Source organism: Thamnophis elegans, chromosome 4, assembly GCF_009769535.1.
Source record: "Thamnophis elegans isolate rThaEle1 chromosome 4, rThaEle1.pri, whole genome shotgun sequence".
Classification (NCBI taxonomy): Eukaryota; Metazoa; Chordata; class Lepidosauria; order Squamata; family Colubridae; genus Thamnophis; species Thamnophis elegans.
In genome coordinates, this window is record NC_045544.1 from 89,989,124 (window position 1) to 90,017,014 (window position 27,891).

A 27,891-nucleotide genomic window follows, 5' to 3' on the forward strand; every position below is an offset into this window, starting at 1 on the left:
CCTCCCTCTTAGACTGCTTTTTAAAAATGAATTATGCCTTGCTTTTCTATATTATCTTCACTGACACTGTTAGTTTTATTGTTTTCTTGAAGAGATATTTTATTATTCTTTTGTAAATCCTTTTGGATTTTTTCATGAAGAATTCCAGTATAAAAATAAAAAAACAACACCATAGAGTAAGCTATCTTTTTCAAATACACTTGCAGTGGCAACCTATTACATATTACCTGGCAAAAGAAATCAGTGTTTCTTAAAATCTCTCCTTGGAGTCCAGAGGGTCAGACCCAATCAAGGGTACTCAAAATTCAAATTTGCCAGCCTATGTTGAAATCCCATCAAACAATTGTGAGAATCCACAGTAGCAGTGAATACTTAGATTTCAATATTTAATGCAATACATATTGATAAATATAACCCATACAAACAAATACCATTTTGGGATCCTGAGAGAAAATTTTTAAAACAAAGACAGTAATATAGATTCAGGCGGCTAACACATACAACTGTAATGTTTTGAACATATTTTTCTCTCTACACTATACAGCCTTCTGATGCATGAAATGAAACTCTTACTCTTAACTCTATAGGCACACAATCTTTCCAGTAGTTCACATACTAGTTGGTAACATCTTAATTTGAGGCTTGATTGGAACATTATACAGTTATTGAAAGACAGTAAAATGGACATCAACAATCTCACACCCTGCTCAAAGTTGTGACAGCAAGTTTAAATTTTTGACCTTAACTATCAAGAAAAAAAACAATTTTTAAAACTGGCATGTCAGTGACTTCTTAAAAGTCAGGATGCCTGGTCAAGATTAAATTGCAGGTAGATTTCTTATCACTTTCTAAAAAGAGAAAAATTCAGAACATAACAAATAAAAGGTTGTGAATTTCACAGATGAGACAGAAAACCACAAATGGGCAAATATGACCTACAAAGGCATGAATCTCCCATATTATGGGAATCCCATAAACCCTGCAGATGTTCATAATGAAATTATATTTAACTATTTGGGACAGAAAGACAACACAGACTATTTTTTAAAAAATTCACCAATATCACACCATAAGATTCTTTATCTTTCTTTGCAACAATTCCTAATGGCACCAGAAATCTCCATCAATATCTATCCCCAAGAAGAAAACTCTTCTTAACAGCAAAATAATGTAGAAAAATTACAAACAATAACTCTTTTCAGCTTTATGCACCACCCCAGTAAACACAAATGTTTGATCAGAAATAATATGTCCAAGATAGGAGCAATAAGCTATACACCATGATTTAGGAGTTTGATTTTTTTCAAAAATAAATGCTAAAATACTAAACTGTATATATGCACATTTAGGTAAATAGTGTTCTGTATACCCTCTCGGAGGCGGCGATGGATCCCAATCACGAACGGACGCCGCCAGCAGATAACTTCCACGCGATTCAGGGGCTTTTGCCAGGCGGCGGGACCCCCGAAAGCGAGAGGAAATTGTCTGCGGGCGGCTGGCAGCGCCCCAACCTCTCCTCCTGCCGCGCGGATCCATTTTGATTCACGAACGGATTCCGCGGCGGTTCAGGGGCTTCTGCCGGGCGGCGGGACCCCCGGAAGTGAGAGAGGAAGTTCCGGAAGCGAGAGGCTGCCCCGGCGATCGATCCCAATCACGAACGGACGCCGCCCGCAGATAACTTTCCATAACTTTCCGGGCGGCGGGACCCCCGGAAGCGAGAGGATGTTCTGTGCGGGCGGCAGCCGCTGCGCCCATGCTCTCGGAGGCGGCGATCCCATTCACGAAGAGGCAGCTCCTCGTGGGCGCAGCGGCTGCCGCCCGCACAGAGTGAATTCAATTGGGATCGCCTGCAGCCGCGAGGGGCCCCTCCAAAAATGGACTCCTCGCGGCCGCAGGCGATCCCAATTCACTCAGCCGGGGCGGGCAATTTCTGCACGAACGGACTACTCCTCGCGGCCGCAGGAGAGGGAGGAGGAGGGGGCAGCCGAGCCGCCGGCACAGAGTGAATTCAATTGGGATCGCCTGCGGCCGCGAGGACTCCTGCACGAACGGAGTATTCCTCGCGGCCGCAGGCGATCCCAATTCACTCAGCCAGGGCGGGCAATTTCTGCACGAATTGCCCGCCCCGGCTGAGTGAATTGGGATCGCCTGCGGCCACGAGGAATAGTCCGTTCGTGCAGAAATTGCCCACCCCGGCTGAGTGAATTCAATTGGGATCGCCTGCAGCCGCGAGGACTCCTGCACAAACGGATTACTCCTCGCGGCCGCAGGAGAGGGAGGAGGAGGGGGCAGCCGAGCCGCCGGCACAGAGTGAATTCAATTGGGATCGCCTGCGGCCGCGAGGACTCCTGCACGAACGGAGTATTCCTCGCGGCCGCAGGCGATCCCAATCACTCAGCCAGGGCGGGCAATTTCTGCACGAATTGCCCGCCCCGGCTGAGTGAATTGGGATCGCCTGCGGCCACGAGGAATAGTCCGTTCGTGCAGAAATTGCCCACCCCGGCTGAGTGAATTCAATTGGGATCGCCTGCAGCCGCGAGGACTCCTGCACAAACGGATTACTCCTCGCGGCCGCAGGAGAGGGAGTAGGAGGGGGCAGCCGAGCCGCCCGCACAGTGAATTCAATTGGGATCGCCTGCGGCCGCGAGGGACTCCTGCACAAACGGATTACTCCTCGCGGCCGCAGGAGGAGAGGGAGGCAGGAGGGGGCAGCCGAGCCGCCCGCACAGAGTGAATTCAATTGGGATCGCCTGCGGCCGCGAGGACTCCTGCACAAACGGAGTATTCCTCGCGGCCGCAGGCGATCCCAATTCACTCAGCCAGGTCGGGCAATTTCTGCACGAATTGCCCGCCCCGGCTGAGTGAATTGGGATCGCCTGCGGCCACGAGGAATAGTCCGTTCGTGCAGAAATTGCCCGCCCCGGCTGAGTGAATTCAATTGGGATCGCCTGCGGCCGCGAGGACTCCTCACAGCCGCAGGCGATCCCAATTCACTCAGCCGGGGCGGGCAATTTCTGCACGAACGGACTACTACTCGCGGCCGCAGGAGGACAGGGAGGAGGGGGCAGCCGCCCGCACGCAGTTCAGGGGCTTCTGCCGGGCGGCGGGAGCCCCTGAACCGCGTGGAACTTCTCTGCCACGGGCGGCTGCAGTTGCCCCCACCCTCTCCTCCTGCCGCGGCGAGCGGAAAATTCGATTAGAATTAGATTACTCACCAGTCAGCGCAGCTGCAACCTCTTTCGTCTTTTGTCGAAAGGAAATGGAAACTCGCCAAGCGTGCTGAAAATTTCCCATCCCAGCCAGCTCACTGATTGGCTGGAGTCCAGGCCAATCCAATCAGTGAGCGGCAGGCTGGGCTGGCTTAAATTTGTAGGTAGTAGGTAAAAGGCTAAAAGCACGCTTTTTTTGGCGCTCGCAGCTCCCGCCCATCAGCTGCTAGCTTGCTGGGCTGGCTCATCTGGTAGGATAGAGAACAGAACGATGAGCCAGCCAGCAAGCTAGCAGCTGATGGGCGGGAGCTGTGAGCGCCAAAAAAGCGTGCCTTTTAAAAAGGCGGGCGGGACGCGGGAAAATGCATTGGAAAGCGGAAAGTCACATTCGTCATCTTCAGGCTGCTGCTGACTACTTCAGGTTTGGTGTTTCCAGGAGTAGTGGGGATCTTGGCTGTTTTGTTCCTTATATCCTTAAAATTTAATCCCCTACCAGCAGTTATAAGGAACAAAACAGCCAAAATCCCACACTACTCCTGGAAACACCAAACCTGAAGTAGTCAGCAGCAGCCTGAAGATGACGAATGTGACTTCATCGAAACGTCGCCAAGACATCTCCAATTCTACGCGGGAGAAAACCCGAACAACTAGAGACCTACATATATGTGTGTGTGTGTGTGTGTGTGTGTGTGTGTGTGTGTGTTTTGTTTCAGTTTATTATAACTCAATTTAATCTTTCTTTGGGTAGGTCACCTGAAATCCAGGGTTGTCTTCCTTCTGGGAAATGCATCATTCAGAAAATCGCATAAACACCTTCAACATTCATCTGCTATTAAATGATTACTGTTTTATTAAGTGAATTAGATAAAGTAGATTTATTTGTAAACCCAAGTGTCAAAACACATCTGTTAGGTATATAACATGCAACTGACATGTACATATACATTGCAAGTATTTGTTCAAACTAATTTCATTTAAAATAAGCATACAAAGTTCTGATCTGTCCCCATCTTCTCCATTCTCCTGGTGAACCTTCAAAAGATCGTACATTTCATGGCAGCATACTGAGGGTTAAGATCAGGGGTATCAAACTTGTGGCCCATAGGCTGGATGTGTCACGTGCTGGTCATGCCCACCACCAATTTAGAGATTGGGGGAAGTCACAATATGTCACATGATGACAATGTGACATCACAAATTTGACATCCCTGGTTAAGATAGTTATTTATTGATATTCTATATTCTTGCTGCTCGTGGTGATAGTAATAGTAGACATGGGCACATCCTCACTATAGGTCCCACCACACCCAGTCTCATGGGAGGCGAAATGGGAGGGGCCCTTGATATTCTATCAAGAAATCGATAGGACCTATTCTATTCTGATTTATTAAACCTTATAAAATATATATTTGTGCTCATTTCAACTATTGCCTAAATAATGCTGTAACACTGGGAAATTACAGATGCAATTTTCCTCCTCTAATTATATAGATTAAATATTCTGGATTTTGGTGTCAATTATATGTTTCTCAAACACTGAATACCAGAAATGGGATAGATAATTACCATGATTAGATCAATAGTTACAGTCATATTAGTTTATCACAAACTTTATATACTATATTTCCATTTAAATGTGTTGAAACCAAATGGGTAACTCTGAGTTAATTCCTTTATTTCAACCATAGAAAGAAACAGTGACTAATTAACTTCACAAATATTGCCAAGAAAACAGCATAGACATCTCCATGCAATCACTAGGAATCAAGACTGACTCCAATGGGGGAGGGAGGGAGGGAGGGATTGAAAGTGAGAGAGAGAAAGAATCATAGTTAATTATGGTTAGTCAAACCATAACTTAGAGTGAGATGTGAACATAAGCATTAGTTAGAGATGTACAGTCACATATTGCTGAACAGCATGACTAAATTCATGTATGACTGCTTTTGAGGAGAGTTTGATTTCATCTTAATTCCATCTTGTGCAAAAACATTTTAACAAAATCAGTATGCTGTGCAAAATGTCAAAGAACTTGATACAAAATACTTGTCATTTACCACTGGCTTATTTAGTTGCAAAATAATACACATTGAGATGGTATTTCAAACTGTAGATTCATTTTTAACATTTAGTATCCCTTTCTTTGTTCCTTTGTTTCTTCTCTTTCAATCTTTTGTTCTTTCTTTTTATATGTTTGTCAGTAAATCATTGATATGTAAGAGGTATTTTTTCCTTTGAGTTGAATATGCAGTGAATATAAAATAGACTTCTGCAGACTGTGGCATTAATTCAGTAAGTCAGATGAAGACTTCAGAATAATAATAGTGACTCTACAAGTAACCTGTGAAGTTATCCCTTCACAGTTGACATCAATTCTTCCACTACATATTGTTATTGCTAGGTGTTCCTCTGTTTATACCTCAGGTAGTGAAATAGTTCACTGTGTTATTTTTATTCTGTAAGATGCCATTTTATTATCTCAGCTGCTGTTTCTGAACATAAGTATCTAACTTTAAATGAATGCTAATTTACAGTGTCACAAAGAATTCTGTCAGGTACTATGTACTTGGATTATATTACTTTCTAAAACGATCCATCCAAAGGTAGGTGATGTTATGTTTCCCTCACAGCAGAAAAGATATAAGGATTTACTAAATCTTAAACAGGCAAATGGAACTTAAAGAAAGTCATCTTTAGCTCATCAATGTTCACATTGTAATGTTGAAGGCTGCCTTTAATGAACTTATGTGGACAGATTGTAGCTCCATTTATTAATCTTCTAGCCATAAAGTTGTAGGATTATCTTATTTTTAATATTTATCCTAATGCGCCATTCCAATTCTGGGTGGGAATTCTGCCAGTTGTAGTGCCAAACATCTGAAGCAAATTAGGTAGAAGTCTGACCTTGAGTAATTGCATGAGATCCTATTGTTGTTGTTCTTGCTTCCATTTCCATTCAGTATTTTTATCCAGAGGGCATTCAAGGTATGTACAAGGGGAGGGAATTTTAACCTTTTTACTTCAGCTTCTTCACTTCTAAAATCATCCTTTTTTTTCTGCTACTGGCAACAAAAAGGATTTAAGACAATGAAGGAGAAGAGTGAGAAACAGTTTTCCTGAACAAAGAATCTGCAGATAAAAAGATTTAAGCCTCCTTTCCCTTGTGTGGTGGTTTAGTTCAATTCATGGCTTTACTTGTTTTTGGAGTAAATTCAGAGGTTAACTGCATTCTGTATCATTAACATTATATGCAGTTCTCCCATGAAATATCTGCAGTATGATATTATAAGAAAGGAACTATTTAATTATTTACATTTCTACTCAGGCATCTTTTGAGGAATATATTTAATGCATGTTTTGAAGACACAGAACTGGATGAATATTCAGATCTTTACAATGAATCTTGAAATACAGCACTTATATTTCAGAACATTTAAATTACACTGATAACCAATCAGAGTCAATGTCTCCCATAAATTTGTGTTGCGAACAGATCTTTTTGTGACCCTTCCCCCAACTGAGTTATTCTCTCCCAAGCTGAGAGAAATTTGGTAAAGAAAAGGGAGGAATACAAAGAGTAGGAAGAAGTATTGGTTGAGGAATTACAAATAGGTAGAAGAAAGTGTTGTTGTTTTTTAAAGAAAAAGAATACATAAGTGTATCGATAACAATATATAAAATATTTTTTAACTGCTGTAGTTTGTGCTACTTTTTAAAATTCCTGGGCCTTTCCAAATCTATTTCTAGGTCCTAGAATTTTGATCCAACTTTCACTTTTTAAATTCCATGATAAATTTCTTTGACAATAAAAAATAGATATTGCCAAGATAATAGACTGTGCTGAATATTTAAATTGTTTCTAAAACTCAAGGCAAGGTAGCCCAGACATTTTGCATCTTTGAAAAGATTTTGGCTGTTATCTATTAATTCTTAAATACACCTAAATTTAACTGGATTAAATGTAACTACATCACCTACTACGTCTCATGATTTTCCTTGGTCTGGATTTATACTCCTTATTGTCAATACCGCACACATTTCTGCTACTATAATTCTGATTTCATTGCCCAACAGATGGACTATGTAGGATGGCCAAGTTCATCAGGAATGTAGTTGTATGTACCCCAAATGCCAGCACTAAGTCTAATGTTAATGCCTTTCCTGTAGTGGGAAAATGTGAGATGGCTGAAACGTTGCTGAAAAGCAAGGTTCTACATTTAATCAAGAAAAACAAAATGCACAGATACAGTATAGGTGGTACCTTGCTCAATAGTAGTAACTGTGAGAGAGATCTTGGAATCCTAGTAGACAACCATTTAAATATGAGCCAGCAGTGTGCAGCAACTGCCAAAAAAAGCCAACACAGTTCTAGGCTACATAAACAGAGTGATAGAATCAAGATCACGTGAAGTGTTAATACCACTTTATAATGCCTTGATAAGACCCCACTTGGAATACTGCATTCAGTTTTGGTGGCCAAAATGTAAAAAAGATGTGGAGACTCTAGAAAGAGTGCAGAGAAGAGCAACAAAGATGATTAGGGGACTGGAGGCTAAAACATATGAGGAATGGTTGCTGGAACTGAGTATGTCTAGTTTAATGAAAGGAAGGACTACAGGTGATGTGATAGCAGTGTTCCAATATCTCAGGGGTTGTCACAAAGAAGAGGGAGTCTAACTATTCTCCAAAGCACCTGAGGGCAGAACAAGAAGCAATGGGTGGAAACTAATCAAGGAGAGAAGCAACTTAAAACTGAGGAGAAATTTGCTGACAGTTAGAACAATTAATCAGTGGAACAGCTTGCCTCCAGAAGTTGTGAATGCCCCAACACTGGAAGTCTTTAAGAAGATGTTGGATAACCATTTGTCTGAAATGATATGGGGTTTCCTGTCTAGGCAGGGGGTTGGACTATAAGACCTCCAAGGTCCCTTCCAACTCTACTATTGTATTATTGTATTAAACCATTGAGATGATCTTACCTGCAGATGATCAGGTAACTTGTGCAGTTGAAAGTTTTTCCAATACTTTCTCTAAAGAAGCTGAAATCACAAGACAATTGTGCTATTGCTCCTGCAAGCATGATTTTAAGTCATCAGTGCCTTCACTGAAGGAAAAGACATGAAAGGACAAGATTGCTACAAACCACTTTATTTCACAAATAAGTCAACAGAATATCTATCAGTGCAGCCATGTCTTGCACGGCCAACAGATTTTTTAAGGGGATGCAGTGTTTTCTTTCTGTCAAGTATATCTATAATGTGTTACATTATGCTGAATTTATAATGTAAAAATACTTGTTTGTAGAATCTGAAAGCAACTGAGGAGAGGTATTAAAGTGAGGCTGTGATTCTATTTTAAACTAAAAATTTAGCACTTGTTTTCTATTAAATGTCAGGGTCAATTATGTATCAGAGTCTTTAACACTACCTTTCTGCCAAAGAATTAATCATAATTTAAGTGTTCTATAATGATCCTTCAGCAGAAGAGCCACTTTCAGACCCATGTAAAGCTCCCTCCCATTGCAGCAAAGTTAAAAAGGACACCTGTAAGGATCTGAGTGTTAGCGCAGGAGCTGAAGTAAATTACAGTTGGTATTAATTGAATTATGTGTTAATTGTTTTGCTGCTTCAGATCACTTCAGATTAACTGGACATCACCAGGACAACCAAATGGCATTGTTTTAGGATATGAACTATTGCGTAAAGCTCAGCATACCTGCCCTGAGTCAAAGCAACTGTCAAAACATCAAAGTGAAGTAACTTGCCTGCTCTTGGAATGCAACATTCATGAAAACATACATGGAAGACGATGCAGTAATCCCCAGTTTAAGGTAACACCATGTAATATGCTGGCTTTAACCTCCTCCTCCTCCCCCACTCCTCCTCCTCCTCCTGCTCTTCTTCTTCTTCTTCTTCTTCTTCTTCTTCTTCTTCTTCTTCTTCTTCTTCTTCTTCTTCTTCTTCTCTCCTTCTCCTTCTCCTTCTCCTTCTCCTTCTTCTCCTTCTTCTCCTCCTTCTCCTTCTCCTTCTCCTTCTCCTTCTTCTTCTTCCATATCCATCATCGGACATTGGCAATATTGTTGGCGATCCTATTTTTATCAACAGCCGCACAAAAAAGTGCTGTTGAGTTTTGTCCAAACCAGTCCCTTAGTTTTTGAAGCCATGATGTTGCTCTTCTTCCTGGACCTCGTTTGCCTTCAATCTTTCCTTTCCTTGGAGAATTGTGAAGTATGCCATATTTTTCCGGATGTCACATCACATGTCTGAAATAGTCTAACTTTCGCTTTTTTATGATTCTGACTTTATGATTTTTTATGGCTTTTCCGGGCGGCTTTCACCTCCTCATTTCTGATTTTATCAACCCAACTTACAGTATATGTAACAGCCACCTGTAAATCCACATTTCAGATGCTTCTAGTCTCTTCAAGTGACTTTCTGTCAGAGACCAACTCTCTACTCTGTAGAGCAGGACAGAAAAGAGGTAGCATCTGACAAGCCTCAATTTTAGGTTTATGTCGTGACTACAGAAGATCTTTTTCATTTTGAAGAATGCTGTTCGAGCTTTCTGTAGTCTTGTTTTTACATCAGTGGTCATGTCATGTTTAACCCCTCCCCCAATTAAACTACAGGTAGTCCTCAGTTTACAATAGCTTATTTAGTGACCATTCAAAGTTACAACACTGAAAAAGGGACTATACCATTTTTCACATGACAATTCCAGCATCTCCATGGTCATGTGATCAAAATTCAGATGCTTGGCAAATGGGTCATATTTATGATGGTTGCAGTGTCCCAGGGTTCTGGGATCACCTTTTGTGACCCTCTGACAAGCAAAGTCAAGGGGAAAGACTGATTCTCTTAATTACTATGGTACTTAATTTAGTAACTGAAGTGATTCACTTAACAACTATGGCAAGAAAAAATGTAAAATGAGGCAAAACTCCCTTGGCAAATGTTTCACTTTGCAACAAAAAAGTTGGGCTCAATTGTGGTAATAAGTTAAGGACTACCTATCTAAAGGATCATCCACTTCTATATGAGCTTCTGCATACACATTTCCTAAAGCTGCACTAAAAATGCTTCTCCAATCTAAAAGTAAATAATATACTGATTCAAACCAATATTTTCCACCTATAATACCCAGAATTTGAAATATTTTCCAGGTGGAGGGTCTGCAGGCAGTTTAAAACCAATGCTGGAGCTGTCATGTACAACCACAGCACATGACACAGGTTATTGATTTCCTTCACCAAATGTTCAATTCCTTGATGTCTGATTTGCATTATTAATGTATGCAGGATTAAGCTTACAAACCAGAATCATTTTATAAAATTGCTTTACATATATACCTTTGGACAGTTGATATGTTTAGTTAGTCATCTTCCAACCTTGTTTGGGGCAAAGGGGACATACTAATCTGTCCCAAACAACTGTTGGAAATATATTTAGTGATACATTTTGCATTCTTAGTAATTATTATTTACTTAATATTTAATAGTGCCTTAATGATCTTATGTTTATTTAAAATAATTGTAGCTTTAGAGGATCCCATGAAATGAAGTAAAACAATTATTTCAAGTTAAATAAGTTTATTTTTAAATTAACTTGAAATGCACATTCATAAACATTGTCACTGAAAGAGAAGAACGTAAGGGACAGAAAGCATAGTAACATTGCAGTTTCTAAGACATGAAGACAATAGTAAAATGTCACCTGTCAACCCTGAAGCTGACCTGACTGATGCCATTTTGAGACTTCAGTGTTGACAGTCATATTATGATACTCAGTCCCTCAGGTTATAAGCCAGGGATAGCTATACATTTCTATTTTCCAGAAACCCAATCCCATGCTCAGGAGGTCAATAACAGTAGAAGCTTCACAGTCTTAGCACTACGAGGTGAGATGCTTTATTGGAGACAATAAAAGTATCATATAATATGGATGATCTGCCCATTATAGAACACACAAGTCAAGCGCTATATGTATGTCAGTTCTGGGGTTTAAATTGTAAGCCTTTTTCCTCCCTCCTTTTCATATCAACAAGATTTTAGCCAGTTTTTTCGTCCTGCTTTTGCTTCTATCTGCCCTGTGGAATGCTGGTTTCCATCTGCCCAACTTCAAACTTTATCCCTCTCTAGTTTATCTATTTCTATCCTCACTTTAGCTACCAGCTATCTTCCCCCTCCTGTTGTGTGACAGTGGAGAGCATTGCACATTTCTGGCAGTTTCTACTTCTGCATTGGCTGGAGCTTGAAGGGAGGTTTCCCTCTCTTCAAAAAAAATTTTCTTCTCCTTGTATATGAAAATCTTTCCATGTCTGGAAATGCATCATTCTATACATTTCTGTAGTGTGGGATTCAAGCCTGTTGCTGTGAGTTTATATTGTTTTAGTAATAATAACATGGCAGTGATATTGTTACAGAGTTTCACCATGAATCTCGTGTATATCCTACACATTTGCACTGCTAAATGGGAACAAGCCCCTATTGATTTTTATTTTTAGCATAGCATAACACTTTCTCAATGGTACCTGACCATATTATACAGATCCATTTCCAAAAATATTATGCTACTTTTATTGTGCTGCTGTAAAAATGAAAAGAAATAACTAGGGAATATTCACTAGTGCATTTCTGTCTTTAAAAAAAAAAATCATTTATCACAATCTAGATGGAAAATATCAACATTGAAATGCTTAAATTCCTTTTGGGGTACTTGTTGATTGACTGATTTGATGCTACTTTACAGCAAATCCATTTAGTTTTATCTATAAGTGGTTGGTTGTTTATGTGCTAATGATGAGAAATTCTGAATGAGGCCTGTCATGATTTGTCAGAAATATTTTAAATTTGTGGTCATTTGCAGATTAATGTTTGTTAGTTGCAAGTTAAGAGTTGGATCAATACTGCAGTCAGAACAGTAGAAGCCTATACATTTTTTTATTGACAAATGAGGTAGAAAACTCTTAGTCTGAAGGTAAGATTTAATATAATAAAATAATGTCCCTATTTGTCAGCAGCAGCATCACACATGTAGTGACAGTGTGTATTCATAAGATTTGTTGTCAGACAAAGCATCAATTAGGAAAGTGAATTATCTCAGTGATTCAAACAAAAATATAAATTACACTGGCTGACATAACCTTAACCACAAAGTCTGTGGAGTGATCAGTCCAGGCAGTGTTTACCACTTCCCCTTAAAAGGAATATTTGTTTATGGTACATTTTTTTTCTCTTTAAGATTACAGAATAAAGTAAAATACATTGTACAATTTAGGAACCAAATAAGTTGTACAATATATTTACTTTCTTCTGTAATCTCTAAAACTATCTTAAGCAGTCACTAAGGTAGATTTTCTCATATACAAGTATGTTTTGAGGCTTGAAAATCCTGTTTGTCATTTAATGATAATTGAGTTTTAATATATATCCCTTCCTCTCTATTAGTCCAATAAATCAAGGCCTTATTCTACCATTCTGTTTTTCATAAGCCACCCAGCCAACCGTGCACTGAGGGAAATATAATCCCCAAAGTCAATTACCTGGAAGAAGGAGGTTTCCAGACTCAGTGGCCATGATGGACAAGTTAATCAACTTGAAATAAGACAAGATTCTGCTTATTTTCTTGACTTTAGTATTGTAATAACACTATGCTGAATATATACTCTATATTGCCTTCACATACTTATGGTAAGAATCTGTAGACTGGTTACAAGTACTTTTCATTGGAAGGATTTCTGTAAGGTATTCTTTTGTATACACAATTCTTCATTGGATTTTATTTTAGCAGAAACGGGGTGTTAATCAGGGTTACAATAGCCATGTATTTCCTGTTTGGGGGCAAAGGCCTTCATATTGTGTTGTTGTTGTTTTTATTGTTATTGTTGTTGTTATGTGTGGTTAATCTTTGGTGAGATTCACAGCCTTTGGGGCTGGTTGGTAGCTCAACAGCTCGAGTCCTAACCATTATTATTATTATTATTATTATTGTTGTTGTTGTTGTTGTTGTTGTTGTTGTTGTACAATTGTATCACAGCGGCCAGTTGTTTCGCCGGATTTGGCATTGGTTACTAGTCGGGCCCCACCCAGGGGCCTAGGACGTCATAACGTATTTTCGTAATATGCGTGCAGATCCAAGCAGTGCGGCTTTTTGCATTTGACTGATGGTGATTTTGTCAATTTTTAACTGTTTTAAATGTAATTCCAGTGCTTTTGGAATAGCACCCAGTGTGCCAATTACCACTGGAATTACCACTGCTGGTTTGTGCCATAGTCGTTGAATTTCGATTTTTAAGTCCTGGTATTATTATATTATTATTATTATTATTATTATTATTATTATTATTACTTTATTCATTAAACATGAAACTCAGCCAATTGAACATTCAAAATGTATCACAAATACCATTGACTTGTGCTAATGGTTGATACAGTTTGCTGCCAGCGTCCTACGTATCAACCAAGTACCTTCTTAAAATATAAGATGTTCCAAGTAGTGGAATTTTTTGCAGTTCCGCTGGTGTTATTGCAGGAAGCTGCAATTTGTTGATGTATCTTGTAAAATTCTTAGACATGGTCCCAAGTGCCCCGATGACAATGGGTATCACTGTTACATGCTTCATCCATAGTCGTGTAGTTTCGATGGCCAGGTTGCGATATTTCATTATTTTTTCTAGTTCTTTTTCTTCGACTCTGGCATCTCCTGGGAGAGCAATATCAATAAATTGTACACTTCAGCCCTCTACAATTGTGGTATCTGGCGTGTTATGCTCCAAATGATTATCTATTTGCATTCGAAAGTCCCACAAGATCTTCACCTTCTCATTTTTGATAACTTTTTCCACTATGATCCCATGACTTTCTAGATACAGGTAAATCATATTTTTTTACATAATGACCAGTGGATTAATTTAGCAACTCGGTCATGTCTAGCTTTGTAATCAGTTTGTGCAATTTGCTGCATTCACATATTAAATGTGAAATAGTTTTGACTTTGTTATTGCAAAGTCGGCAGTTTGAATTGTGAGTGGATTTTTGTATCTTCGCTTTCATGGCATTAGTTTGTAGTGCTTGTTCTTGAGCAGTCAGTATTAAACGTCCCATTTCTTTCTTGATAGTTCCCATCGTAAGCCATGTCCATGTCAAGTTGTCATCACATTTTCCTTCAATGTTTTTCAGGTGCTGTCCATGCAAAACTTTGGTTTTCCATCTATTTAATTTGTCATTCAGCTGTTTTTCCTTATATTCTGCCTTTGTTTCTGTTGTTTTATGCTGTTCTCTGTTTTTCACAGCCTGCAGCAATTTTTCTGTGCTTTGGTTCACATAATCATTCAAACTTCATTTTTCTTCTACAGTTTGATGGCTTTGCAATAGTCCCCTGCCCCTATTTTTCTTGGCAGGTACAACCTGTCAATGTCACTTTGTGGATTTAAAGCATATACTCAAAAGTTTGTGTGTTTTCCAGTCCAGGTTTTCCAGTTCAGCCAAATTCCAGTTGATGATTCCAGCTGAGTAGTGTATCACTGGAACTGCCCATGTATTAAGGGCCTTAATTATGTTTCCAGCATTCAGCTTTGATTTTAATATTTTGTGGACTCTCCTGATGTATTCCTTTTGCGTTGACTCTTTGACTTTTCCATTCAAGATGTTATCTGCTTCCAATATGCCTAGATACTTGTAACCATCATCCTTTGCTAATGCTTCACTATATTTCCATTTCCCAGTTCTATTCCTTCTTTTTTCCCATTTTTCCTTGCTGAATGGATAACGTTTATTTTGATGTCACTGCTGAACAGTTGAACTGTTTTGAGTATTGATTTAAGTTCAGTGGGGCTTTTTGCATATATTTTAAGTCATCCATGTATAGTAGATGGTTTATCTTGCCATGTTGGCTTGAGATTTGGTATCCCAGTTTTGTGTTCGTAGGATTATTGTCAGTGGAATTAATGCAATGTTAAACAGTAGTGGTGAAAGTGAATCCCCTTGGAAGATTCCTTGTCTGATGTTGACATCACCAATGTTGTCCCCATTTGTTGTTAGAACTGTTTTCCATTTTTGTATATTTGCTTTCAAAAATGTACAGATATTTTTTCGGACTCCAAAGTTTTCCAGACAGGTGTTAATCCAGGTGTGGGGTAATGAGTCAAATGCCTTCTTGTAATCAATCCACGCCATATTTAAATTTGTTTTTCTTTGTTTTGCATTTTTTATTATCATCATCATCATCATTTTCATTATCATTATCATTATTATATACTTTATTCATTAAACATTAAACTCAGCCAACTGAACATTAAAAAATGCATCACAACTATTGTTGACTGGTGCTAATGGTTGATATGGGTTGCTACCAGCGTCCTAGGTATCAACCAAGTAGCTTTTTAAGATGTACGATGTTCTGAATAGCACAGTTTTTTGCAGTTCCACTGGTGTTATTGCAGGAAGTTTCAATTTCTTGATGTGTTTTATAAAATTCTTGGACATGGTGCCAAGTGCCCTGATGACAATGGGTATCACTTTTTACTACTACTACTACTACTACTACTACTACTACTACTACTACTACTTCTTCTTCTTCTTCTTCTTCTTCTTCTTCTTCAAGAATAAATAATATTCATTGATCCTTCATTATTTTCCTTTGCAAATGAAACTTAACCGTAAATTTTAAAAAGCTGAATTTTATGTATTCAATTTATATGGCTGCCCATTTAACCAGTGACCCTGGGTCTTGAACAAAATTTAAAAAACAAAACAATGACAATATTATAAAAATTAAATATTACTACCAAAGAATAAATCATGCATCATAATTGCTAAAATAATCAAGGAATGGATCCCTGCACATACTCAGGATCTTAGCACCCAGGCAAAAAGCCAAGTCTTTAATGACTTAAAAAAAACATCAGCTGGATTTGGGTTTGGGTTTTTTGTTATCAACGATTATTAAGTCTGGGGTGTTATGTGTCCGATGTTTATGTCTTTGAATTGTAACATTCTAGAGCTATTTCATTTCATTTCTTCATTTTTTATTACTTTGTTTATTTTGTAGTCCCAGCAGTTTTTACTTGTAAATAGTGTTTCTTGCAGATATTCCAATGCACCATTGTTGCTACTTTGTAATGCCGTTGTTCCTAGTCAGTCTTATGTGATCTTCTTACAGCAACTAACCAGGTGGTCCACAGTTTCTTTGCAGAGGTGGCATTTGCTGTCTGTAGCTGTCTTCTCAATTCTAGTTATGTAGGCCTTTGTTCTTTGTTTTTGATGTGGTCCAACTAGTTCAGTATTGTTAATATAAGAATCAATGCAATGACAAACAGTAGTGGTGACAGTAAGTATCCTTGAAAACTTCTCTCTTGATATTAAACCCTTCCAGTGTATCACCATTAACCAAAAACTTTGTCTTCCATTGTGCCATTGATCTTTGCACAACACATCTGTTGTTTCTATTGACTTCTACTATTTTAATTTATAACCTATTATTTATTTTATTGGGTTTTTATATTTGTAAACCACCCAGAGTGAGTTGGGTGGCCATATACATGCAAATAAATAAATAAATAAATAAATAAATAAATAAATAAATAAATAAATAAATAAATAAATAAATAAATATCATTTTTCCTACGGTTTCTCATTCAGTTCGAAGAAAAGAGGATTTACTAGAAGATATTTTCCAAAATGAAGAGAATGTTGCTGAAATACTTCGTGCTAATTTAATTATGAGGTGACCAAGGCATAAATCTCATAATTCTGAAGCTATCAGAATGGAACTTCTCCTTTTTTTTCCACATTAGTAAACTTAAGCAGTTTAGGAAGCTTCAAATTTAGAGTGAAGATGATACAATGAGTTGTATTCAACTCTTCTGCCTAGTAGAATCCTCTGCCACCTCTCATATTAAAATGAAGTTCAAAAGTAGCATAGTGGAGAGCAAATATCACTTTTATTAACCCCGTGTTCCTAGTTAGACCAACCCATGGAGGACTGTATCATAAAAATAAGGCATAATATTTAAAAAAAAAAAAAAAACCTTTAGAGGATCCGAAAGGCAGATTGTAGGACACAATTAATTTGATTCTAATTCTCTTACATAAAAACTACTATCAACTGTTTTAACTAATAAGACAACTTGGTCTGATTGGAATCAGATGCTACAAAATGTTTTTCAGAATCATGGCAAACGTTTTCATTTGTAAACTCATCTAAGGGAGACATTTTTTCCTCTTATTCCGTCTTATTTTGAAATCAAATTATACAAACTATACTGATGCTGATGAGAACATAGAAAATAATTAGGGAATAGCAGTATTTTTAATTGGATGGCTTAGGAAAGCAGATATATATGTCTGATTACACCATCCTAAATTGCCATCCCTAAATAAAGATGATGAGATAATACAGGCCTAATAAGAACCCTGGCTGGCTGATATACACTTAAATATAAGAGGATGAGATAATGATGATCATTACCAATTTCAGTAGTTGGCTTTTTGGGGGGGGAAGGGGGGATATGACATAATCCTGATAGTTCTTAAATACATTTTGTTTTATGGGCTGATAATGCATATCCTCTGGGCTTCAGACCAATACAAATAGGATCTGTCCTAAAATGCTGCCAAAAATGCTATTTTGTAATTTACAGCCTGTTGCAGAGGATGTTGGGGAGCTACATAATAGTTCAAAGATACAAAAGGGAGCCTGGCTGGATCACGTAGTTTCAAGGGTGTGCTGAGTATAAATAAATTGTGAGCTGTTTAAGAGGTACATAATGGGCAAATAATGTCGATGGAATCTTGCCTCAGAAAAATCATTGAGTTGATGACAAGAAGTTTTACTGGGAAAGAGATAGCTCAGAAGGATTTGAAAATTTAAAGCACTTTTGACATTTAAGATAATTGTTCAAAGAGCAGTATAAATTGAAGCCTTGGTCCTTTCCTGAACACTAATTTCTCATCACTGGATAGCAATACTATTGCTGCCGCTGCTGCTGCTATTTCTCTTGTTCCTCATAATAGAAATAATAATCTCATATATCCATCCAGAGGATCAAAGCACCCTTCAATAAAAAATTGCAAACTATGCAAAACAAATAAACATCGTTAAAATACATGCGTAAATCTAAAAATAATACTGATGAAAGAACTGTTTTAATTTCCCTTTCTTCTAATACTAAATGAGAAACCGGTGATTGTAAGTAGGAAGGTTGGCAGGAAATAGGAAAACAGCAAGAAACCAGCCAAGTGTTCGACACTGGCCAGCTGATCAGTTGGCCAATAGAATAAATAGTTGACTGCATGGATTAAATTCTTTATAGTCAGAAAGCATATTCAGTCATGGCATACAAATATACATGATATAGGATTGCATTAGGCATAACTGGGCTGTAAAAAATCCAAGTGACCATTAAATGACAATAAAATGTTTTCTGTATCTCTTTGCTGCCATCTAGTGGTCATCTGAATTTTGCAGCCGGTATGCTTGTTATGGCAATAACCCTAATGCCGGGGGTTCTGAAGGCCTTTAAACTGCAAACCCATATTTTCCTGCTGTTTTTTGTTACTAACAGTGGCTAAGACAAAAATCAGTTCTGCAGTTTAAAAGGCTTCTTTGCTCCTCTGCAATTTATCTATGTCAAAGAAGGTCTGGCAAAACTATTCCCAAAATACATTGGAGAAGTATGTATTGTATCTATTCAAGTTGCAAAGCAGTTTTAGGCTAATTGAAAAGCTGCAAATGCAGTCTGTATTCAAAAGTATTCAAAAGCTGTGGTTTGGATCCAAGTTCTGTTTTCTGAGCATGGAAGGATTCCTTTTGTCTGTATGCAGAAAACGGGAAATACACTGGATCATTTCTGCCAACCAACCTAAGGAATGAGTGATTTTCATCAATCTGGTAAAATAATTTCCTAAAACCACCCACCTTTGGGGATGACATACACATACAAAAGGATGCACTGTGGCAATGCAATGCTGCTTTCATCATTTCCCTCTTTCACCCAATTTCCCTGGAAGACACTTCCATGTAAGAAAGAATGTGGAAATTATTGCCTTTGCACTGAGAAGAGAATTTTCCAAATGTTAAGGCATGGTTCTAAATTATAATCTATCAAAATGAGCAAATCTAATATATTTTAGGTCCATCCGTTATTTTTAAATCAATATTAGCCTTTTAATTTATTTATTTATTTATTAAACATTATTTTGGTACCCATGTATGGAGGAACCCATATATGAATTGTTCTCATTTAATGATTAAACACTTTAAAAAGTTGGCTTCATAAGCAGTGTAAATTTCTGTAATTTTTTTTTATCTTCTGTTCACTCTGATTTCTAGCTTCTCACTTGTTTAAAAATAATTGCAGCAAGAAAAATGAATGTCACAGTATTACTGATATGCTCAGAAGAACTCAGTGGGACTAATCACATGAATAGCATTAGTGCCTAAAGGAATAACAGTACCCTAACAAGCTTGTCTGTGAACTAGGTAGTAGCTTTCCACTAATAATGTTGCACTCTCATCTGTCAGTATTTAGATAAATATTTTATTCTACTGTAGACTTTCATTAAACTTACGAGCTGATGCCTGTTATGTGAGGTAGAGATACAGAAGACTGTACATAAGAATTTGTTCTCTGGATTCTTCTGGAACAGGACTTTAATAAATAATCAAGTGGATATCAAAATAGAAATACATGGCATGATGGAGGGAAACGTAATAAAACTGAAGAGAGAATCACACCATATTTCTCTTTTCTGATACAGAACTTCCTTCTGTAATACATCAGAGAATTATTCAGAAGTCATACTGGGAGTGCAACATAGGTACTTCCTCTTTTTGCCCCATTATCTAGACCTTAATTAACTCTGTTGATTTACCTGCTGCATCATTCTAAGCTACATCTGGTATATAGTGACCAATGTGATCCTCCAAAGGTGAGGAACAAATATATCTCAGTAAAGCCAGTTGACAGTTGCATCTGAAGATACCCAGTAATGTAATCAAAAGCAAAAAGTCAATGGTCATAGAGTTTTTAGCAGTTTGCCAATTTTTTGACCAAGTTAGGAAAATTGATTCCATAGAATGCTAGCTTTAAAAAAGATATATATCTGAATTTAGGATTTTACTTTGCTTTACCCATCTGTGAAGGTTGTAAATGCAAGGATTTGTCATAAAGTTCCTTTATATCACCGTCATAATTGCAAACAGTCACTAAACAAGACAGTTCCTAAATGAGGATTACCTGTACAACTACCTGCAGTGATAATATTTTTATGAAATTAACAAAATTAAGAACATTTAGAAATATAGACGATGAAGAAAATTAATCGAAAGTCATTAATAAGCATTGTAGAGAAGTCTTCTGTAAATATCTTTTGGCGGGTCCTCAGTCTTCATGACAATCATTTTCTTGTCATTGTTATGTTTTCTTTTAAAATTGCTTTATTTTACACTGTAGATTAGAAATAACTTTGGTTTATTATATATGCCACATGAGGAGTTGCCTAAAAATCATGATGAAAAAGTTATATATGCCACATAAAAGTTGTATATGCTACATTACTATAGGAAGCAATAAGAGTGAATATGCTGGGTGTGGGAGGGGGGTGACCTTACTTTTTTAAGATATAGATTGTTCAGTTGTCTCTTTTTTGATGTACAAAGAGTGGGAAAGAATAATGTACTGACTTTGCCCTTGCACCAGAAACTTAAAAACTCTTCTCTTCTGGGAGAAGTTTCTTATTTATAAAAATCTGCTCAAGATCCAATTCTTTTAACAATGCATTAAATAGATTATCATATATTTCCTAGTGAAATGGCAGAGCAATCTCAAGTGGTCTAAATTTGAATGTTCATGTGGTGTAGACATATATCTGATCAAACTGTCTTTCAGATTGCAACATCTTCCAAATAGCCTTGCATGTCTCTACCTCCACATGATGCACCTGGCAGTCACATTCAGGAGTTATAAGAACGCACGGTGGTCCTTCTTGACATTCCGAACATCCAGTTTTCTTTCTTCTTCTTCCTTCCTTCCTTCCTTCCTTCCTTCCTTCCTTCCTTCCTTTCTTTCTTTCTTTCCTACTCTATAAAACCTGGGCTTGCATGGTTGCTGTTGTTTGTGACTATAAGAAAATTCACATTCTCTGCTGAATTTTAGAAAATAATCTGCCTGCAGGTCCATAAATTTAAACTTATCATTGATGTATTGTGAGATTATGCTTCTTAGCCATAAGTTTATTCATTGAACTCTACCCAAGATTTATTGTAAATTTTGATAAATTCAATTTGATTTTATAGCTAGGTAAATTATCTGTACATTTTATTGATGACTTGATCAGCTTCCTTTGTTAGATTTCTGCTCAACAATAAGAATTCAGGGGTCCTTGGTGCTCTCTGAACTTGGCTGTTTTCTTGCAGACATTCATTACCCAAAGTACGCAACATCATCAATGCTGAATAAGAATTCAGTTTTAATGGATTTGTGGGTTTACATATGTGTTGTTGATATTGTTCTATCAGGAAACACTTTATGCTTTAACCTATATCTGTTTTTAATGTAGATATGTTGCAATGGGAATCAGTACAATACTCCAAATTTCCAATGCTGTGAGGACAAATATCTTTCATTTCTTCTGAATGTATCAAGTGCTTGTTGTGGAGGTCAGAGGTATACAGTGGAACCAGAATATCACTATTGTGGTAACTATTCTTCACAAATATTCACAGGTAAGAAGCATTTCAAAGATATTAAGTCATACAGTGGCAGCTTTTAATAAGAAATATAGGTCTGACTTTAAGTATGAATTAATGGGCTTCTTATTCACTTTCTGAATGAGAAATGGAAAGCCTCTATGAAAGCATACTGTTCCACTATTATAGTGTTAAATAAATTAACCCAAAAAAATTCCACTGTTTATCTACATTTGCTATCTAAATAATTTTACCATTAATGAATATGTGAGAAGACCCAAGGTATAAGAGCTGGCCGTGGATTGACTGAAGTTGGAATCCATACTGAGTCAAGTACTTTGCTACATAATCAATAAGTGACTTCATTCTAGATGGTAGACATGACCTGCTAGTGGAATGAGACTAGTTGAGGAACAAAGAACACACATTTATCTCATGCTAAAGAAAATGAGCTGGTCCAATTTATCCAGTCCTAGAACTACAAAAATATATAAGGAAGCTACTAATCACACAGGCATGCTTATGTTGGGTTTTTTTTTTTTTTAGCAATCGAATGGAGGTGATTGCCCTTGACTTCTTCCAAAATATTTTTCTGAGATAATAATAATAATAATAATAATAATAATAATAATAATAACAACAACAACAACAACAACTCCGCCATTGCCGGTCCCAAGCCCGGATGAGAAAGGAGGAAGGTTGGGATCAGGTTGGCATCTGGTCCCGTAAAAAAACCCCCGCCAACCCATACAATATGGTGAAAAAAACAAATAAGAATTCCATACCGCATCGGTCGTCGCGCGGGTTAACAAGGGCCGCGGCGGATGTTGGGGTCCCTGGACATCCGTCGACAAGTGGGCTACAAGTGGACCAGCCAACAAAACGACAAAAATATAGTGCAGATGAAAACCGTGCCATAATGGCCTGTTACTACAACTCAGAGCCAGAAAAAGAGGCTATTTAAAGCGAATGTATGAATTATGGAAACAACAATATCCAGATTCAAATGTTAGTGAACAACGACTAGCAGATCAAAGGCGATTTATTATACGGAATAAAGTGTTTAGTGAAGTTGAACATGAGGAAATTCAGGCAAATTGCAAAACCCAAAAAACAATATCACAAGCGGAAATAACTGATATTCAAGACACAACTAAAGACATTATAGTAGAACTCCCAGAAGAAGCTCTTGGGGAGGAAATAACACCACCACCACTAGAACCAGTTATCACTGAACCAACTGATGAACTAACTCAAAAACAAAAAGAATTGAAGGATAAGATCATGGAGCATTTTCTGCTTAATGAGGAAAGGCAACGTTTACCATCACTAAAAACTGTGCCTAAGAAAATTTTGGCCCCTATCATGAAAATGGTTAATGCAGTGTTTTCAACAATTGAACCGGGATCCATCTTGGAAACAAACCAGTTAATGTACAGCACAGCTGTAATAGTCACTAATGAACTAGGCATTAAAATTAAAGTACCTAGTCATACAACAGAAAAAGCATCAAAGCCAAAGTGGAAAATCCGTTTAGAACAAAAAATAAAAAAATTAAGGGCAGATGCTAGTAACTTAAAGAACATGCATGAGCAACGGCTTAAAAACAACAAAATCATAGATCGGCTAATCAGGAGATATAGATTGGATACAAGAAACATCAATGAAGCTGTAGAGATTGTAAAACAGCAGATAACAGCAACAGCTAGAAAAATTGAAAGATATGAGGCACGAATCATCCAATATAAACAAAATAAGCAATTTCGATCAGATCAACGGCGTTTTTATCAAAGTCTTAATGTAAATGGTGACACCAAAAGTGAAAAACCAGAAAAACAGGCCACAGTTGAATTCTGGAAAGAATTGTGGGAAAATGCAAAGGACTACAACAAGGAAGCAAAGTGGATACATGACTTTGAGAAAAGCATTGGCAACAAACAAATGCAAGTATTAGAAATAACAACTGAGATGGTCAAAAATCGAGTTAAAAAGGTAAAGAATTGGACATCACCTGGAAGTGACCAATTACATGGTTTCTGGCTCAAATATCTGACCAGTTTACATGCAATATTGGCCAGGCAACTGAATGAAATTTTACAAAAGGGCCAAATTGATGAATGGTTGACAACTGGAAAAACATACTTGATTCAGAAAGATCCAACTAAAGGAACAACACCAGAAAACTATAGACCAATAACATGCTTGCCAACAACCTTCAAATTACTCACAGGCATTATTGCAGATAACATGATGGATTATTTGGAAACAAACAACATCTTGCCAGTAGAGCAAAAAGGCAACAAAAGAAGGAGCAGGGGCACAAAAGATCAGCTTCTAATTGATAAAATGATATTAGAAAATTGTAAGAACAGAAAAACGAACTTGAATATGGTCTGGATTGATTACAAAAAGGCATTTGACTCACTGCCACATAGTTGGATCATAAAATGCTTAGAAACAACTGGCATTAGCAAAAATATTACATCCTTTACTGAAAAGGCAATGAAACAATGGAGAACTGAGTTGGCAGTAGGGAATGAGAGCTACGGAATGGTTAATATCAAGCGAGGAATTTTCCAGGGTGATTCACTTTCACCTCTTCTCTTCATCATCGCAATGATCCCACTATCAGTAATCTTAAAAAAAATGAAATTAGGCTACCAAACAGCCAAAAAAGCTGAAAAAATTTCACATTTACTATATATGGATGATTTGAAACTCTATGGAAAGTCAGAAATAGAAATCCAATCATTGACAAATACAGTCCGAGTATTCAGCACCGATATTTCAATGCAGTTTGGCATGGAAAAATGCGCCACTGTATCCATAAAAAGGGGCAAAATCACTGCATCTGAGGGAATTGAAATGCCCAATGGCCAACTAATTAAATGCAAAGAAAATGAAGCCTACAAATACTTAGGCATTCTGCAGTTGGATAACATCAAGCATGGAGAAGTAAAAACTATTGTCAGACGAGAGTACACCAACAGAGTTAGGAAAATTTTGAAATCTAAATTGAATGGTGGAAATACAATCAAGGCCATAAATACCTGGGCAATACCAGTTATAAGATACACAGCTGGCATAGTTAACTGGACACAAACTGATTTGGACCTTTTGGACCGAAAAACCAGGAAACTAATGACAATGCACTACAGTTTACATCCACGTGGTGATACTGATAGACTATATCTGCCCCGAAAATCAGGTGGCAGAGGATTATTACAAGTGAAGCAAACAGTTGAAGAAGAAAAACATGCACTGGCTGATTATTTAAAAGAAAGTCAAGAACATCTATTAATCGAAGTAAAGAACAAAAATCTACTGAAGGCCCAACAGACAAAACAAGAATACAGAAAAGATGTGATAAAATCAAGAATGGAGAGTTGGCAGAACAAAGCACTGCATGGTCAATTTCTGGAAAAAATAAAAGATAAAGTGGACAGGGAACAAACTTGGTTATGGTTAAAAACAGGTACATTAAAGAAAGAAACAGAGTCACTAATCCTGGCTGCGCAAGAACAAGCTATCCGCACAAATGCCATTAAGGCCAAAATCGAAAAATCCTCTGATGATGCCAAATGCAGACTTTGCAAAGAAGCTGACGAAACTGTTGATCACATTCTCAGCTGCTGTAAAAAAATCGCGCAGACTGATTATAAATTGCGGCACAATTCAGTAGCACAAATGATCCATTGGAATTTGTGCAAAAATTATAATATTAAAACAGCAACAAACTGGTGGGAACATCAGCCTGAAAAAGTCACAGAAAATCAGATGGTCAAGATCTTGTGGGATTTCCGTATACAAACCGACAAAATGCTGGCGCATAATACACCAGACATCACACTGGTTGAGAAAAATAAGGTCACAATCATAGACATCGCAATACCAGGTGATAGCAGGGTCGCCGAGAAGGAACATGAAAAAATCGCAAGATACCAGGACTTAAAAATCGAAATTCAACGACTATGGCACAAACCAGCAGTGGTAATTCCAGTGGTAATTGGCACACTGGGTGCTATTCCAAAAGCACTGGAATTACATTTAAAACAGTTAAAAATTGACAAAATCACCATCAGTCAAATGCAAAAAGCCGCACTGCTTGGATCTGCACGCATATTACGAAAATATGTTACGAAGTCCTAGGTCCCTGGGTGGGGCCCGACTAGTAACCAATGCCAAATCCGGCGAAACAACTGGCCGCTGTGATACAATTGTACAATAATAATAATAATTTCTTTATTGATAGTGCACAACATATGTACAGTGAGATTGGTTGAGCTCCCTCAGTGCAATTCCCCAACATTCACAGTGAAGACAAAAAGAAAGAAAGAAAATATCCCTAACCCAACAATTCATATTAACAAACACCCAGTCCCATTACACCAGTGTGAACATGTTACACCTTGCGCTGCATGTCCATTGTACAACTTAGTTATGGTGTTGTTTTGCATTCAGAAGACTGACAGCCCATGGATAAAAGCTGTTCTTCAGCCTGTTTGTGTGGCTGACTATGCTTCTATATCTCCTTCCTGATAGTAGAAGGGTAAAGAAGTGCTGACCAGGGTATGAGTCGTCCCTGAGGATTTTCCTCACTCTTCTAAGTCAACGAGCCCTAGCAATCTCATCTAGTGGTATCAGGGGGCAGTCCATGATGTTTTGTGCTGTGGTCACCACCCTCTATAATGTTTTCTATCCATGTTCAAACCAGCATATCATGCCGTAACACAATAAGTGAGGATACTTTGTATTGTGGACCGGTAAAAGGAGGTCATCAGTTGTTGTTCCACCCTGTTTTTACGCCTTAAGATCTTAAGAAAATGGAATCTCTGTGGGGCTTTCCTGGCCACCTAGATCATGTTGTTTTTCTAGGTAAAGTCTTCACTGAGATGGACTTCCAGGAATTTAAAGGAGGAGACTCTCTCTACACAGCTCCCTCGATGTAAAGTGGAGCAGGTTCCTCTTTCTTCCTCTGGAAGTCCAACACTATCTCCTTGGTCTTGCTGATGTTCAGGTGAAGGTTGTTTTTATCCATACCTGCATAGTTTTTCAGGTCAATCAGGCTGGCTAGGTACTGCCGGCTATTTTGATTCTTACAAATATATTACATTCCTTCAGAAAACATATGAAGAATCATTGCAGGAATTGGGTATATCTAGTTTAATGAAAAGAAGGACTAGGGGTGACATGATAGCAGTGTGCCAATATTTAAGGGGCCGCCACAAAGAAGAGGGAGGGTCAACTCATTCTACAGGCAGGACAAGAAGCAATGGATAGAAACTAATCAAGGATAGAAACAGCCTAGAATTAAGGAGAAATTGCCTGACAGTTAGAACAATTTATCAGTGGAACAACTTGCCTCCAGAAGTTGTGAATGCTCCAACACTGGAGGTTTTTAAGATAAGATGGTACAACCATTTGTCTGAAATGTTATAGGGCCTCCTGCTTGAGCAGGGGGTTGGATTAGAAGACCCCCAAGGTCCCTTCCAACTCTGTTATTCTGCTATTGTGTTATTTCTGATTAAAAATGCATTGTGACTGTTCAGATGACAAGTCAGAAATCTTTGGGGGCCAATTGGTTTTTTTAAAGAGTGCATTCTGAGTGTTCAAATAAAAATAACTTCATGGGAGAATGGTTTGCCTTGCCATGAAAGGGGTACCAGGAGGCCCATTGCCAGTTGCAGGGCACCTTTTTGCCAGAAGGCAAACTGAAGGGAAATCACTCCACCCTTGGTTCTTGCTCCTCATGATACTTGTTGCCCTAACAGTTTGTCTTGGCTGTGTTGAGAGGCAGATGTACATACAGTAGCTCCAAAGAAAATACTGGCTATTGTTTTTATTTCCCTCAAATGCCTCTGAGAGCCTATTTGGATCCAAAGATATTCATCAAAATCACAGTGCCCTTTAAAAGGTTAATTATTTTTTAATTAAAATCAGGGACATATGGAGCCAAAGACTGTCCACAGTCTATTGGCCCTTGCCGATACCATGTT

At 38.0% G+C, this 27,891-nt stretch overlaps 1 protein-coding gene across 1 annotated transcript in view; it reads left to right on the plus strand.

Moving 5' to 3' along the window:
• USH2A (usherin) overlaps positions 1–27,891 on the plus strand; it is a 517,131-nt gene that overhangs the window by 365,846 nt on the left and 123,394 nt on the right. The window contains 2 exon segments of the mRNA XM_032216063.1: positions 8,841–9,039; positions 21,766–21,931. Coding sequence (XP_032071954.1) covers positions 8,841–9,039; positions 21,766–21,931 — 365 coding nt within the window.